General features: G+C 44.1%; 2 protein-coding genes across 2 annotated transcripts in view; both read left to right on the forward strand.

The window, feature by feature from the left end:
* The window catches only part of LOC132227027 (apolipoprotein L2-like), a 73,103-nt gene extending 70,726 nt beyond the window's left edge, over nucleotides 1-2,377 (forward strand). The window contains exons 3-4 of the mRNA XM_059681665.1: nucleotides 35-155; nucleotides 1,403-2,377. Coding sequence (XP_059537648.1) covers nucleotides 35-155; nucleotides 1,403-2,330 — 1,049 coding nt within the window. The 3' untranslated portion in view covers nucleotides 2,331-2,377. The remainder of the gene's footprint in view (nucleotides 1-34; nucleotides 156-1,402) is intronic.
* Nucleotides 1-15,202, forward strand: part of LOC132227029 (apolipoprotein L2-like) — a 147,516-nt gene that overhangs the window by 67,851 nt on the left and 64,463 nt on the right. The window lies entirely within an intron of this gene.

Raw genomic sequence — 15,202 nt, forward strand, 5'->3', positions numbered from 1 at the left:
TCTCCTAACCTTATTCTTTTTTCTTTCCATCTAGAGGGCAAAGACTTTGTTGAAGTAATTGAATATTTAATGGACCCAAGGAACAAAGAGAAATTGCAACGCCTGTTAAGTGATGAAGCCTGGAAGAGATTTGTGGCTGCGACCAAATTGTCCAGGTAACCTCCAGGGGATGCCTGTATTGTCACCCCATCTCCCCTGCACCTAGATTCCTCTGACAGGCACACTCCTCCAGGCAGGGTCCATTGCTTGGGGTTGAAGAAGTTCTTTTGCAACAGTCCATGAGGAACATTTCTTCATATCATTTGTTGGCAGAGAAGGGCCTCAGGTTGAGAAGAGATGAGGCCTGCCGGGGGAAGGTTACGTGACCGTGGGCTCATTACTTAACCACTCTCTGTCTTATTCATCATTTCTATTTCATTGTGAGGAAAATAGGATAAACCATTTAGCCTAATGACTGACACTTAGTAGGTGGGCAGTTGACATGAACTTTTAAAAAGATGCGGGGAAAACACAGGGCCCAAGCGTCTTCTTGTTGGATATGAGAACCACGTAGGACTTCCTGTGGGACAAGCCAGAAAATTCCTGGCACAGTGTGTGTCCCTGGGGATTGTGGCTAGAGAGCCTGCTCTCCCTAAGAAAGGGATTGTACAGACTCTGCAGGGTCCTGCTGGCCTGGAAGGCGGAGACCTGGAGTGAAGCTGGACTATGTTGGGTTGAAAACTGAGTGTATCTCCGCCCACCTCTGGGGCTGTGGGCTTATGTCATCTACCTCTTCAATGGAATGGCAAGTCTGTCTGATATGACTATGGTGAAGGCCTTGGGGTGAACTGCATGATCAAGGGTGAAAAAGCAAGTGCAGTCATCTTGTCTGGAGGCCCTGAGAGGCCTGAAGCAGGGTCAGAGCCCGGAGTTGGATGGAGCCAGCGTGGTCCTGGTGGGAGGACTGGTAGGAAGGCTTGGCTGGGACTAGAGTGAGGCAGTTGAGGCACGTGGGTACAAGACTAAGGTGGCCAGGGGCCTAATAATGGAGGGCCGAGCAGTGGCAGGGGGCACATTTCTTTCTTCCCTGATTTGATCCCCTCTCTGCTGGGGGTAGAGGACCCTGGGTGATTACGACCTCCACAACCTGACTGTGGGCTGGAGGGCCCCTGACCTCCTTGGGGGACCCTCTTCTATTCTCCCGGGAGTAACCTTGACCAGAGGGAAGGCAGTGTGGCTTGGTGACCGCTTCCAGTCAGAATGGGTGGCTGCCAATGTGATGTAATCTCAGGGACTCTGAGTAGATGCACACGTTCCCACCATAGAGAGTAGGGCTTCTTGCACTAGCTAATCCAATCAGTGGTGTCAGCTTTAGCAATTCATACACCTGCCTTCATTAATCACCTGTCCTTCATTATTACAGGGATGTGGCAGATGCACTCTATGAAGACTTGAGCCAGCTGGAAACACTCATGGCCGTGGAGGACAAAGACATGTCCTCAGCAGACCAGATGAATGTGGATACCTTTATGAAGGCGTTTCCTCAGGTGAAACAGGACCTTGAGGAATGCATAGGAAAGCTCTACGCACTTGCAGATGAGGTTGACAAGGTGCACAAGGACTGCACCATCACCCAAGTGGCGGCCTCTTCCACGGGCATTGTGTCTGGCATTCTCACCATCGTTGGCCTGTCTCTGGCACCTGTGACAGCAGGAGCTAGTCTGGTGCTTTGGGCAACTGGGGTGGGACTGGGGGCAGCAGCTTCTGTGACCAGTGTGACCGCTGGCATAGTGGACTTCGCAAAGAAAAAGTCAGCAAAAGCCAAAGCCAGCCGCCTAGTGTCAACTGGCAATGACACAGGGAACTTGGTCATGGAGGCTCTACATCACAACTCATTCAAAATTGGGCTCCTTTTAAAAAAGTGCAGCCAATCCCTGGTAGATATTTTGGAGAATTGCCAGGCCTTCAAGCTGGCCAAATCCAATCCTCTCTTTGCAGCTGAGGCTACAAGTGTCATGCTCACTGGGGCAATCTCAGGCCAAAGCAGCAAGCAGCTGCAGAAAGCTTTTGGAGGCACTGCTCTGACAATGAGCAAAGGAGCCAGAATTGCTGGTATTGCCACTGCAGGTTTTTTCCTTCTCGTGGATGTAATCCAGCTAGTGAAGGAGTCAAAGCACTTACATGAGGGCGCAAAGGCTCAGTCGGCTGAAGAGTTGAGGAAGCAGGCCCAGGAGCTGGAGAGCATGTTGAAAGAAATCACCTGCATTCACAAAAGTCTACAGGAGGAATTGACTCTGTTTTATCCAGATGTAGGGAGTGGCTATAGGTTTAAGCCTCAGATGGACCTGTAGCAGAGCCACAAACAAGTCCCAGCAAGGAGGTCAGGGCACTCCTAGAATAATTATGCTTAACCTTATAGACCTCCCTAGTAGCTGATGGGCTGTGGGAGGTGCAACAAGTGCTACCAAAACAAGGTGAAACTCACAAGAACATTGTAAACATGTTGACCACTTCCCTTGTTTTGCTTTGTGTGCTCTGACTATAAACTAAAGCTTGTGCTTGCAGGCTGGGTAACTATTTCCTGATCTAGGCACAGTGATCCGACCTAGCCCCAGCTGTATTCTCTTGTCTGTCTTCTTTAACCCTTCACCTCCCCTATTCAGGCTCGTGGAACCTGGCCACACATAAGGCGCCCAACATGGGGCCTGAGTATCGGGAACTACAATTGTAAGGTGAAGGATGCTCCCATGAGGCATGTTAAGGAAGCAAATGTAAGGTATGGAGTGAGGTTTGGTAAGCAGCTGGGTGTACAACATGGGAAATTCAGGATCTTAGGAAAGGGATCTCTAAAACAATGTTCAATGAAGCATTTTTAAATTTCTTACATTTTGTTAGGAACTGTAAAGCAAAGGATGGAAGTCCTGGTCAGCGGGATGCTTAGAGCCAGGCTAGGCTACTTTGTTAAGGAGTGTTATCTAAGGACTGTCTGATGTAGTCTGTTGTTGATGACCTCAATCCAAATCTGAAGATTATAAAGAAAAATCAGACCCTCCAGGAGGAAATCCAACAGCTTCAGCCTCACATCAACGACATCTTTGCATTAACACCGCCTTTGCAACAAAGACATCTTTGCATTGACAGAATCGCTGAGAGAAGCCAGAGCGTTGTCACCAACTGCAGCAGCCTGAATTCTGAGACCGTTCCACAGAGGCTCACCAACCTGCAGCAGCTGTGGGGCCTCCTCATCGAGGAAATGGAGAAGTGGCACCAGCGGTAGGAGGAGGTACAGGGGACCCAGAGAAGATCCTTGTCCCTCTGTTCACAGGACTGAGACTTGCCCCGATGACAACAATGTGGAAGAAGAAACGAAGGGTACGCAATGGGCCGAGGTTCTGACTAGTGTTGGTGAGCTGCCAGGTTTCTGTAAAGTCTTGCACGGCCAAATCTGAGGAGTCTGAGCAGATAACTTTTATTTTGTAGCTGAAACTTTCATTTTGTAGAAATAGTAAAATGTTGTGTGTAGTTTGTTTTTTTTGCAATGGCATTGTTTTATTATTGTTTTAATAGCCGAGCCTTAAAACTTTTATGTTTATTGTAGTAGCTTAAAAACAAAAAAGGGGGAGATGTAGGAAGCAGCTATAGGGTTAATCCTCAGACGGACCTGTGGCAGAGACACAAACAAGTCCCAGCTTGTAGGTCAGAGCACTCCTAGCATAATTATGCTTAACCTTATAGTCCTCCCTAGTTCCTTCCTAGGTAGCTAATGAGCTGTGGGAGGTGCAACAAGTGTTGCCAAAACAAGGGGAAACTCACAAGAACATTGTAAACATATTGACCACTCCCTTGTTTTGCTTTGTGAGCTCTGACTATAAAATAAAGCTTCAGCTTGCAGGTTGGGACACTGTTTCCTGATCCAGGCACAGTGATCTGACCTATCCCCAGCTGTATTCTCTTGAATGTCTTTTTTAACCCTTCACCACCGCTCCTCAGGCTCACAGAACGTGTTTGTGCTGGTGCGAAACACCCAGACAGTGCAGGGAGCAGGGGTGTGTGGGAGACTAAAGCATGAAATTATCTTATTAGAGAGTTAAAGTGGGCAAGTGAAAGTGATGGAATTTTGTGTTAAGGAGTTTGGTATTTCTATAGCTGAGCACAGCAAAGGAGGGTTTCATGCAGATGGCAAGTGGGTCAAAGAGAAAAAAGGAACCTGGAGCTTGGAATCAGGGAAGAGAGAGGACAAGAGAGTTGGGATGATTGGGGGAGCTTTATTTTGACTAAAGAAGACATTGGGGTCATGAATAAAGAAAGAGAAGTGGAGGAATAAGCACCGAGAAGGCCCTGACTACTAAAAAGTTGACTATGGAAGAAGGAGAAAGAGTTTGAGTTGTTGGGATATGGGAGTTACAGTGGCTCCTGGATTGGCACTCCCCAGGGTTCACCATCCCAGCAGGAACCCCATCTCTCCCTGGTCCAGGTCTCTAGCCCTGCTTTCCAGTTCCAGCTCACCTTTGTCTTCCAGCGGTTCATCTTAGGTAGGCAGTGACTTTTTTTTTCTAAATTACTATATATAGTTTAATGAAAAATAGTAATGATTGTGTAATCAAATAGCTAAAAGTATAATCACAGGTGTTTTGACAATTCCCTGATTAGTACACAATCCACAGAGCAACATGCTTATATGAATAGATCAAGTACATTGTCCTTGGAACACTATGGGTGGCATAGGAGTGGTCCAAGTAATTATTCAAGAGACCCAAGGATGGCCACATCTTCCCAAGCAAAATAAGAGATTACAGACATTTTCTTATGTCTCACATAGAAATTCATATATGTTATTGACAGACAGTAGTTAGTTATTCAACTTCATTAAGAAAATTAATTCTAAAAGATAATGAATTGTTTATTATTCATTTTCTATACCTGCATAGGCACAAGCTAAAGGCATTGAAGTTCTCACTATTAGAAATAATAACCAATTAATATATGGTAAGTCATGCTTCCTCTTACTTTCTCTTTCAGTGCCGGGAGCCGGTCCATGCTTGCTGTTTCAAGGGACCTGGCATATATGGCATACGGTTCTTAATATGTTTGCTCACCTTCTTGGCGCTGTGTTTTAACCAAAGTCACCTCTCCGAGAAAGGTTGAATCCCCAGGTAGGGATTTTCCCCTGAAGTTAGGGAGGGAATAAAACCCCTCAACTAAGTGCCAGGCGGGTAATTAATCCCTTTAACTACGAACAATCATGCTTAAACTACATAATCTTTTCTCCCTGGAATGGAGATAAGAAACGCCCTAACCTTTGTAATAGAGATTGATAGGATTGAATCAACTGGTATAAATACAGTTGTAACAAGACAGAAAGACACAGAACTTAGAACAGAGTCAACAAGACAGAACTCATGAGACAGAATTCAGAAGACAGAACTTCAGACACAGAACTGAGAACACAGGGCTTGGAAGACAGGACCAAGAGAGACAGAGCCTAGGCACAGAACCTACACAGAATGTTCTCTAGAGACAGAAGAACTTCGCTGGCGAGAGCATGCCGGAGGATCCTGGACAGGGACTGGCCTCGGAGCTTGGAGGCAAAGCCTGGCGAGAGAGCATGGCAGGGGATCCTGGACTGAACCTGACTGCGGAGATTGGCAGGAGAGCCTGACTAGAACCTGGTGACTGAACCTGACTGGAAAACCTGGACCAAACCTGGCTGGAGAAGTCCCTGTGTCATTCCTTCTTTGCCGACTCCGTCCACACCTTTGGGGACCCCTGGACCTGCTGGGGTTGGACCCCGGCATTTCAGAACCTACCAAACCTTACATTGTCAATGCAGTAAGAATGATAGGACAAATTTTCAATTAGGGAGCTCAAGGCATAAGTCTAGAAACATACTATTAAATGTTTGGTGTTGGGGCTACATCAAGAAACAAAGATAAAAAACCTTCATGGACCTTAAAATCTCAGATTTGTGTTGAAATTGGTACAATTATGGAACTTAGAGTTATGAATGAAGCTGCTCAAATACATATTCATAATAAAGTATGTTCTTAAAAAACTGCATTACTAGCCATAGGATTTGTATGTTCTGGCGTTTTTTTGTGTTGTTTTTTTTTTGGTTTGTCTTTTGCTGCTTATTTTTTTAATTTTGATTTTATTGTTTAAATTATTACAATTAGTAGCACATATGACTCCTTTTTCTCCCCATTGACCTTCCCCTGGCCTCCCCTACCCCTCAGCACATTCCCTCACCTCCCCCGCCCCCCAGTGTCTTGTGTCCATTGGTAATGCTTATATGCATGCATACAAGTCCTTTGGTTGATCTCTCTTTTTTTTAAATTGCTTAAAATATTACAAAGAGTAGAACATTTGTCTCCTTTTTCACCCCCTTGACCTTCCCCCAGCCTCCCCTACCCCCCAGTGTCTAGTGTCCATTGGTTATGCTTATATGCATGCATACAAGTCCTTTGGTTGATCTCGTGCCCGCCCCTCCCACCCATCCCCAGCCTTCCTGCTGTAGTTTGACAGTCTGTTTAATGCTGTTCTGCCTCTGTATCTATTTTTGTTCATCAGTTTATAATGGTCTTTATTATCCATAAATGAGTGAGATCATGTGGTATTTTTCTTTCACTGCCTGGCTTATTTCACTTAGCATCATGCTCTCCAGTTCTATCCATGCTGTTGGAAATGGTAAGAATTCCTTCTTTTTTTACAGTAGCATAGTATTCCATTGTGTAGATGTACCACAGTTTTCTAATCCATTCATCCGTTGATGGGCACTTAGGCTGTTTCCAAATCTTAGTGATGGTAAATTGTGCTGCAATGAACATAGGGATGCATATATCCTTTCTGACTGGTGTTTCTGGTTTCTTGGGATATATTCCTAGCAGTGGGATCAATGGGTCAAATGGGAGTTCCATTTTTAACTTTTTGAGGAAACTCCATACTGTCTTCCATAGTGGCTGCACCAGTCTGCATTCCCACCAGCAGTGTACGAGTGTTCCTTTTTCTCCGCATCCTCTCCAGCACTTGTCGTTTTTTGATTTGTTGATGATCTTTGGTTGGTCTCTTACCATCCCCACCCAAAACTCCCCAGCCTTCCCGCTGTAATTTGACAGTCTGTTTGATGCTTCTCTGCCTCTGTATCTATCTTTTTATTCATCAGGTTATAATGTTCTTTATTATCCATAAATGAGTGAGATCATGTGGTATTTTTCTTTCACTGCCTGGCTTATTTCACTTAGCATCATGTTCTCCAGTTCCATCCATGCTGTTGCAAATGGTAAGAATTCCTTCTTTTTTACAGTAGCATGGTATTCCATCATGTAGATGTACCATAGTTTTCTAATCCACTCATCTGCTGATGGGCTTTTAAGCTGTTTCCAAATCTTAGCGATTGTAAATTGTGCTTCTATGAACATAAGGGTGTATATATCCTTTCTGATTGGTGTTTCTGTTTTCTGGGGATATATTCCTAGAAGTGGTATTACTGAGCCAAATGGAAGTTTCATTATTAAATTTTTGAGGGAACACCATACTGTTTTCCACAATGGCTGCACCAGTCTACATTCCAACCAGCAGTGAAGAAGGGTTCCTTTTTCTCCGCATCCTCTTCAGCACTTGTCATTTGTTGATTTGTTGATGATAGCCATTCTGACAGGTGTGAGCTGGTACCTCATTGTTGTTTTGATTTGCATCTCTCCGATGATTAGTGACTGAGCATGTTTTCATGTGTCTCTTGGCTTTCGGAATGTCCTCTTTCGAAATGTGTCTTTTTAGGTCCTTTGCCCAGTTTTTGATTGGGTTGTCTTCCTTTTGTTAAGTTGTGTGAGTTCCCTGTAAATGTTGGAAATTAAACCCTTATCAGAGATAACATTGGCAAATACAATGAGTGGCCAGATTATTATGACCACCCCATCAGTACTTTGTTGGGCCACCTTTTGCCTTCAATAGGCAATTTGTGGCGATTCTTCTTGGCATCGACTCCACGAGATGTTGAAAGGTGATGTGAGGAATCTGACACCATGCCTGATGAATAGCACTGTCCAGTTCTGTGAGATTTGATGGTTGTGGAACCAGCTGCCTGATGGCTTTTTTAACTTCGTCCCACAAATGCTCAATTGGATTGAGATCTGGTGATTGTGGGGGCCACCTAAGCAAGGTAAAGTCTCCCTCATGTTCTTGAAACCATTCCTGCACAATACGAGCACCGTGGCATGGCCCATTGTCTTGTTGGAAAAAGCCATCTCCATTGGGATGCGCCATCAACATGATAGGATGAACTTGATCAGCAACGATACTTAGTTATGTCGTGCTATTCAGACGTTGTTCCACACGAATTAAAGAGCCCAAATCATGCCAGGAAAACATGCCCCAAACCATAACACTGTCCCCACCAGCTTGAAGGGTTGTACTCATGCATGTGGGGCACATGCTTTCACGCTATTTCTGCCAAATTCTCACTCTGCCATCTGCATGATGCAACTGGAAACGTGATTCATCAGACCACATGACTTTTTTCTCATGGTCGACTGTCCAATCCTTGTGTTTCTGTGCGAATTGGAGGCGTTTTATCTTGGTAACTGCAGACACCAAAGGCGTTCGAACAGGCCTTCAGCTTCCATATCCCATACGAAGCAGTGTACGGCTACTTTGCCTACAAACGTCAGGTGGTCATAATAATCTGGCCACTCAGTGGATGTTCTCCCATGCAGTGGGCTTGCTTGTAGTTTTGTTGATGGTTTCTTTTGCTGTGCAGAAGCTTTTTTATTTTGATGTAATCCCATTTGTTTATTTTCTCCTTAGTCTCTCTTGCCCTAGGATCTGTGTCTGTACAGATATTGCTACAGCATATGTCTGCAATTTTGCTGCCTATGGAGTCTTGTAGGATTTTCATGGTTTCCCATCTTACATTCAAGTCCTTTACCCATTTTGAGTTTGTTTTTGTGTATGGTATAAGTTGGTGTTCTAGTTTCATTTTTTTTGCATGTATCTGACCAAATTTCCCAGCACCATTTATTAAAGAGGCTGTTTTGGCTCCATTGTATGCTCTTGCTTCCTTTGTCAACTATTAGTTGAGTATAATGGCTTGGCTCAATTTCTGGGTCCTCTATTCTGTTCCATTGGTCTATGTGTCTGTTCTTGTGCCAGTACCAGGCAGTTTTGAGAACCGTGGCTTGGTAATATAGTTTGATGTCTGCTATTGTGATCCCTCCAACTTTGTTCTTCTTTCTCAGGATAGCTGTGGCAATTTGGGGTCTTTTTTTATTCCAGATGAATTTTTGGAGAGTTTGTTCTAGATCTTTGAAATATGCCATTGGTATTTTCATAGGTATTGCATTGAATCTATAGATTGCTTTAGGTAGTATGGACATTTTAATGATGTTGATTCTGCCAATCCATGAACATGGTATGTTCTTCCATTTGTTTATGTATTCCTCTATCTCGTTTTTCAATGTCCTGTAATTTTCCAAGTACAGGTCTTTTATGTCCTTGCTTAAGTTTATTCCTAGGTATCTTAAATTTTTTGGTGCAATGGTAAATGGGATTTTTTTTTTCATTTCTCTTTCTGTGAGTTTATTATTGGTGTATAAAAAGGCCATAGACTTCGGGGTGTTAATTTTGTATCCTGCTACATTGCCAAATGTTGGGGTCCAGCCCCAGCAGGTCCAGGGATTCCCAAAGGTGTAGATGGAGTCGGCGAAGAAGGAATGACACAGAGGCAGCGTTCAGTTGACCAGTAGCCTAGCCAGGTTCTCCAGCCAGGTTCGGTCTTTATTGTCCTGTTACATCTGTATTTACACCAGTTGATTTTAATCCTATCCATTCTATTCCAAAGGTTAGGGCGTTTGTTAATCTAGTTCTGTTGATTTTAATCTTGTCTAGGTTAATCTCTGTGTTCCATTACAAGGGCTATTCCAAGGTCTTGCTCTACTGATAGGCTACAAGGAAGTGACTGAAGGAGATTATCCTACCCAGTAAAGGTTATATCCTCCCAGCCTTGCTGTTTGCCTTCCCTGGGACTGCCCTGTGTTGGTGGATCTCCAGGGGTATAGGCTTTGGTGCTTTCCCTGGTGGGCAGACCCCTGGGGATGTGTGCCCAACAAGTCCCAAATTTATTGCCAACAGTCTTAGTTCAAGTTCTTCATAAGTAGTACATGGTATTTCTGTAACATTAGGGGGATTTACTGATTTATTCTCTTCCTTAGTCCTATTAATCCCTAACCTGGGGAAACAACCTTTCTCGGGGAGGTGATCCTGTTTAAAATACATAGCGCTAAGAGGGGGAGCAAACATATGCCATATACACCAGGTCCCTTGAAACATAAGCTGTGCAGATGTTTCTTCCCTGCAGTGACTGTGTCAAGCAGCAAGGATGGACTGGCTTCCGGCAGCCAAATTCATTAATTAGGTCTAGTAGTTTTTTGATGGAGTCTTTGGGGTTTTCTCTGTATAGTATCATGTCATCTGCAAATAAGGACAGTTTTACTTATTTTTTACCAATTTGGATGCCTTTTATTTCTTCTTCTTGTCTGATCGCTATGGCTAGTACTTCTAGTACTATGTCAAAGAGGAGTGGTGAAAGTGGGCATCCTTGTCTTGTTCCTGTTCTTAGGGGAAATGGGTTTAGTTTTTGCCCATTGAGTATGATGTGGGCTGTAGGTTTGTCATATAGGACTTTTATTATGTTGAGGCATGATCCCTCTATTCCCACTTTGCTGAGAGTTTTTATCAAGAAAGGGTGTTGGATATTGTCAAATGCTTTTTCTGCATCAATTGATAGGATTATGTCATTTTTGTCTCTCAGTTTGTTTATGTGATGTATCACATTTATTGATTTGCGGAAATTGTACCATCCTTGCATCCCTGCAATAAATCCCACTTGGTCATGGTGTATGATCTTTCTAATGTATTGCTGAATCTGATTAGCTAGAGTTTTGTTGAGGATTTTAGCATCTATGTTCATCAGGGATATTGGCCTGTAGCTCTCTTTTTTTGTGATGTCTTTATCTGGTTTTGGGATTAGGGTAATGCTGGCTTTTGAAGAGTTTGTTCTAGATCTTTGAACTATGCTATTGGTATTTTAATAGGTATTACATTGAATCTATAGATTGCTTTAGGTTGTAGGGACATTTTAACGATGTTGATTCTACCAACCCATGAACATGGCATGTTCTTCATAGAAAGAGCTTGGAAGTGTGCCTTCCGCTTGAATTTTTTGGAATAGTCTGATGAGGATAGGTTTTAGTTCTTCTTTGAATGCTTGGTAGAACTCCCCTGTAAAGCCATTCAGACCAGGACTTTTGTTTGCTGGAAGATTTTTGATTGCTGTTTCAATTTCTTTGGTAGTTATCAGCCCATTCAGGGTTGTTTTTTTTAAATTCTTCTTTGTGTAGTTTTGAGAACTTGTGTTTTCTAGGAATATGTCCATTTCATCTAGGTTGTCCATTTTGTTGGAATAGAGTGGTTCATAGCATTTTTTCATAATCATTTGTATTTCTGTGGGATCGGTTGTTATTTCACCTCTTTCATTTCTGTTTTTGTTTATTTGGGTCTTATCTCTTTGCTTTTTGGTGAACCTGGCTAGAGGTTCATCAATATTGTTTATCCTTTCAAAGAACCAGCTCAGCGTTTTGTTGATCTTATGTATTGTATTTTGTTTGTTTGTTTGTTTTTTGGTCTCTATGTCATTTATCTCCGCTCTGATCTTTATTATTTTCTTCTTTCTGCTTACACTGGGATTTTCTTGTTGCTCTCTTTCTAACTCTTAGAGTTGTAGGATTAGATAATTTATTAGCAGTTTCTTGTTTTTTGAGTTAGGCTTGTAGAACGATGAACTTCCCTCTCAAGACTGTTTTCACTGTGTCCCATAGATTTTGGATTATTTTTTTTCATTGTCGTTTGTTGCCATGGTGCTTTTTATTTCTTCTTTGATCTCTCTGGTCACCCAGTTATTGTTTAATATCATGCTTTTAGCCTTCAAGTGTTTGATTTTTTTATTGTTTTTACTGTAGTTGATTTCTAGTTTTATGCCATTGTGATCTGAGAAAATGTTTGGTATAATTTCTATCTTCTTGAATTTGAAGAGACTTTGCCTGTGATCCAATATATGGTCTATCTTTGAAAATGACCCATGTGCACTTGAGAAGAATGTATATTCTGTGGCTTTGGGGTGAAATGTTCTGAAGATGTCAATTAATTTCATCTGATCTAGTGAGTCAGTTAGGATTGATGTTTTTTTGCTGATTTTTTGTTTAGAGGATTTGTCCAATGGTGATAGTAGTGTATTGAAGTCCCCTACCATGACTATTGCTGTCAATCTCTCCCTTGATATACCCCACAAGTTTGTTTTTTTTTTTTTATGTATTTGGGTGCTCCTGTTATTGGGTGAGTATATGTTTACCAGAGTTACATATTCTTGTTGGATTGTTCCCTTTAGTATTATGAGGTGGCCTTCCTTATCACTTGTTATGTCCTTCACTTTGAGATCTAATTTGTCAGATATAAGTATTGCTACCTCAGCTTTTTTTTAGTTTTCCATTTGCCTGAAAAACATTTTTCCATCCCTTCACCATCAGTCTGTGTGAGTCCTTTTTCTGAGGTGGGTTTCCTATAGAGCGCAGGTATATGGGTCATGTTTTCTTATATACTCAGCTACCCTATGTCTTTTGATTGGGGCATTTAATCCATTTACATTTAAAATTATTATTGATAGGTACTTGTTGGTTGCCATTTTTATTGTTTATGCCTGTGTTCCTTCTTTGTTTCTTATTTCTTCTTTTTACAGCAGACCCTTTAGCATTTCTTGCATTGCTGGTTTGGTGGTGATAAACTCCCTTAGTCCTTTTTTGTCTGTGAAACTCCTGATTTCCCCTTCAGTATTGATTGATAGCCTTGCTGGGTACAGTATTGTTGGATTCAGACCCTTCCTTTGATGACTTTGTATATTTCATTCCATTCCCTTCTGGCCTGATGTGTTTCTGTTGAGAAATCAGTCTCTAGTCTGATGGGGGATCCTTTGTAGGTCACTTTCTGTCTCTCTCTGGCCGCTTTTAAGATTCTTACTTTGTCATTGGTGTTTGCCAATTTAATTATAATCTAATAAAAGAGAAAAATGGTAATTGGAGTACGACGATACCCTTTTCATTGGCTAATCAGGGCTATATGCAAATTAACTGCCAACTAAGATTGGCAGTTAACTGCCAACAAGATGGCGGTTAATTTGCATATGTAGGCACAATGCAGGGAGGCGAAAGGGAAAGCAGGAAGAAGCCCCCTGTCACTGACAGTGATCGGAAACCCAGGGGGGAGCTAAGAGCTGGGGGGCAGGGCAAAGGCGGCCCTGGGGCCGCCTTTGCCCTGCCCCCCAGCCATGATCAGAGAATCAGGTGCCTTTTCCGCCCTGGCCAGTGATAGCAGGAAGTAGGGGTGGAGCCAGCGATGGGAGCTGGGCACGGTTGAAGCTGGCAGTCCCGGGAGCTAGGGGTCCCTTGCCTGGGCCTAAAGCGGAGCCCACGATCGCGGGGCCGCTGCAGCTGCGGGTCCCCGCTGCCCGGGCCGGACGCCTCAGCCAGAGGTGTTAGGCCTGGGCAGGGGCGGAGCGTGCAACCGCGGGGAGCTGGGGTCCCCTGCCCAGGCCTGACACCTCTGCCGGAGGCCTCAGGCCTGGTCAAGGGGCCGATCTGGTGATTGGTGATTGGAGGGTGATGAGGGTCAACTCCTCTGGCCGAGGCATCAGGCCTGGGTTGGGGGCGGAGCCGGGGATTGGGGGGATATGAGGGTCCCCTTGCCCAGGCCTGAAGCCTGGGTAAGAGGCGTCAGGCTTGGGCGGGGGTGGAGCAAGCGATCAGAGGGAGATGGGGGTCCCCTGCCCAGGCATGATTCCTGGGCCAGAGGCCTCAGGCCTGGGCGGGGGCCAGAGCCAGTGATCAGGGGGAGATGGGGGTCCCCTGTCCAAGCCTGACACCTCTGGCGGAGGCGTCAGGCCTGGGCAAGGGGCCGATACTGTGATTGGAGGGTGATGGGGGTCAACGCCTGAGGGCTCCCAGTATGTGAGAGGGGGCAGGCTGGGCTGAGGGACACTCCCCTCCCCACACACACCCAGTGCACGAATTTCGTGCACCGGGCCCCTAGTTTAATTATAATGTGCCTTGGCGTCAGTCTTTTGGAGTTCATTTTGTTTGGGACTCTGCGAGCTTCTTGAATTTGTGTGAGTTTTTTCTCCCCTATATCAGGGACGTTTTCTGTCATTATTTCTCCAAACAGGTTTTCTATTCCTTGCTCATCTTCCTCTCCTTCTGGCACCCCTGTTATGTGGATGTTGTTTCGTTCATGTTGTCCCAAATTTCCCTTCGGCTCTCCTGTTTTTTAAGGTTTTTTTTTTCTAGATCCTGCTCTGCTTGGGTATTTTTTCCTACCTTGTCTTCTAGCTCACTGATGCAGTCCTCTGCTTCTTCTAGTCTACTGTTGATGCTTTCTATTGAGTTCTTTATAGCAGCGATGTCATTTTTCATTTCCTCTTGGTTCTTACACATATTGTTGAATTTGTCTTCCATTCTTTTTCAGCGACCTTATGACCATTGCTCTGAATTCTTTTTTTTTTAAATTAAATCTTTACTATTCAGATTATTACAGTTGTTCCTCTTTTTCCCCTCCATAGCTCCACCTAGCCTTAGGACAAATTGTGTTAATAAAATAGCAAGGGGTCCTGAAAGGAGGAAAACTTAGTTTATTTAGCTAGCCTCCTCTGACCCTCAAATGCCTTTCAAAATTATATTTTGTCTCTGGGTTCTTTATTAAGTTACACACAGCCCTTCTCCAGATTGCTGAACCCTTCTAGATGCTGGAACAAGAACCCTGCCATTAACCCTCCAGGGTTCAGCTCCAGTGTCGCTGCATTGGCAGCCCTTCCTGTCCCTGTCCCGCCAGGCTGGGCTGTCCTCTGTCACCACCGCCGTGTCAGGTGTGTGGTGGGATCTCACTTCCTCACTGTGAGCTCTTTGAGGACAGGACCTGATTAAGCTGTGTGTCTGCAGCCCGGGGACCCCGAGGCCAGCTGCTGCTTCCCACGTCAGCAGTGACAGGTTGCCCAGGAGTCTGAGCAGGGGGGGGGGGGGGGGCGATGGCAGCATCCTTTTTAAAATAAATATATATTCTTATTGATTTCAGAGAGGAAGGGAGAGAGAGAGATAGAAGCATCAATTGATGAGAGAGAATCATTGATTGGCTG

This window comes from Myotis daubentonii, chromosome 2 (genome assembly GCF_963259705.1).
Source record: "Myotis daubentonii chromosome 2, mMyoDau2.1, whole genome shotgun sequence".
Taxonomy (NCBI): Eukaryota; Metazoa; Chordata; class Mammalia; order Chiroptera; family Vespertilionidae; genus Myotis; species Myotis daubentonii.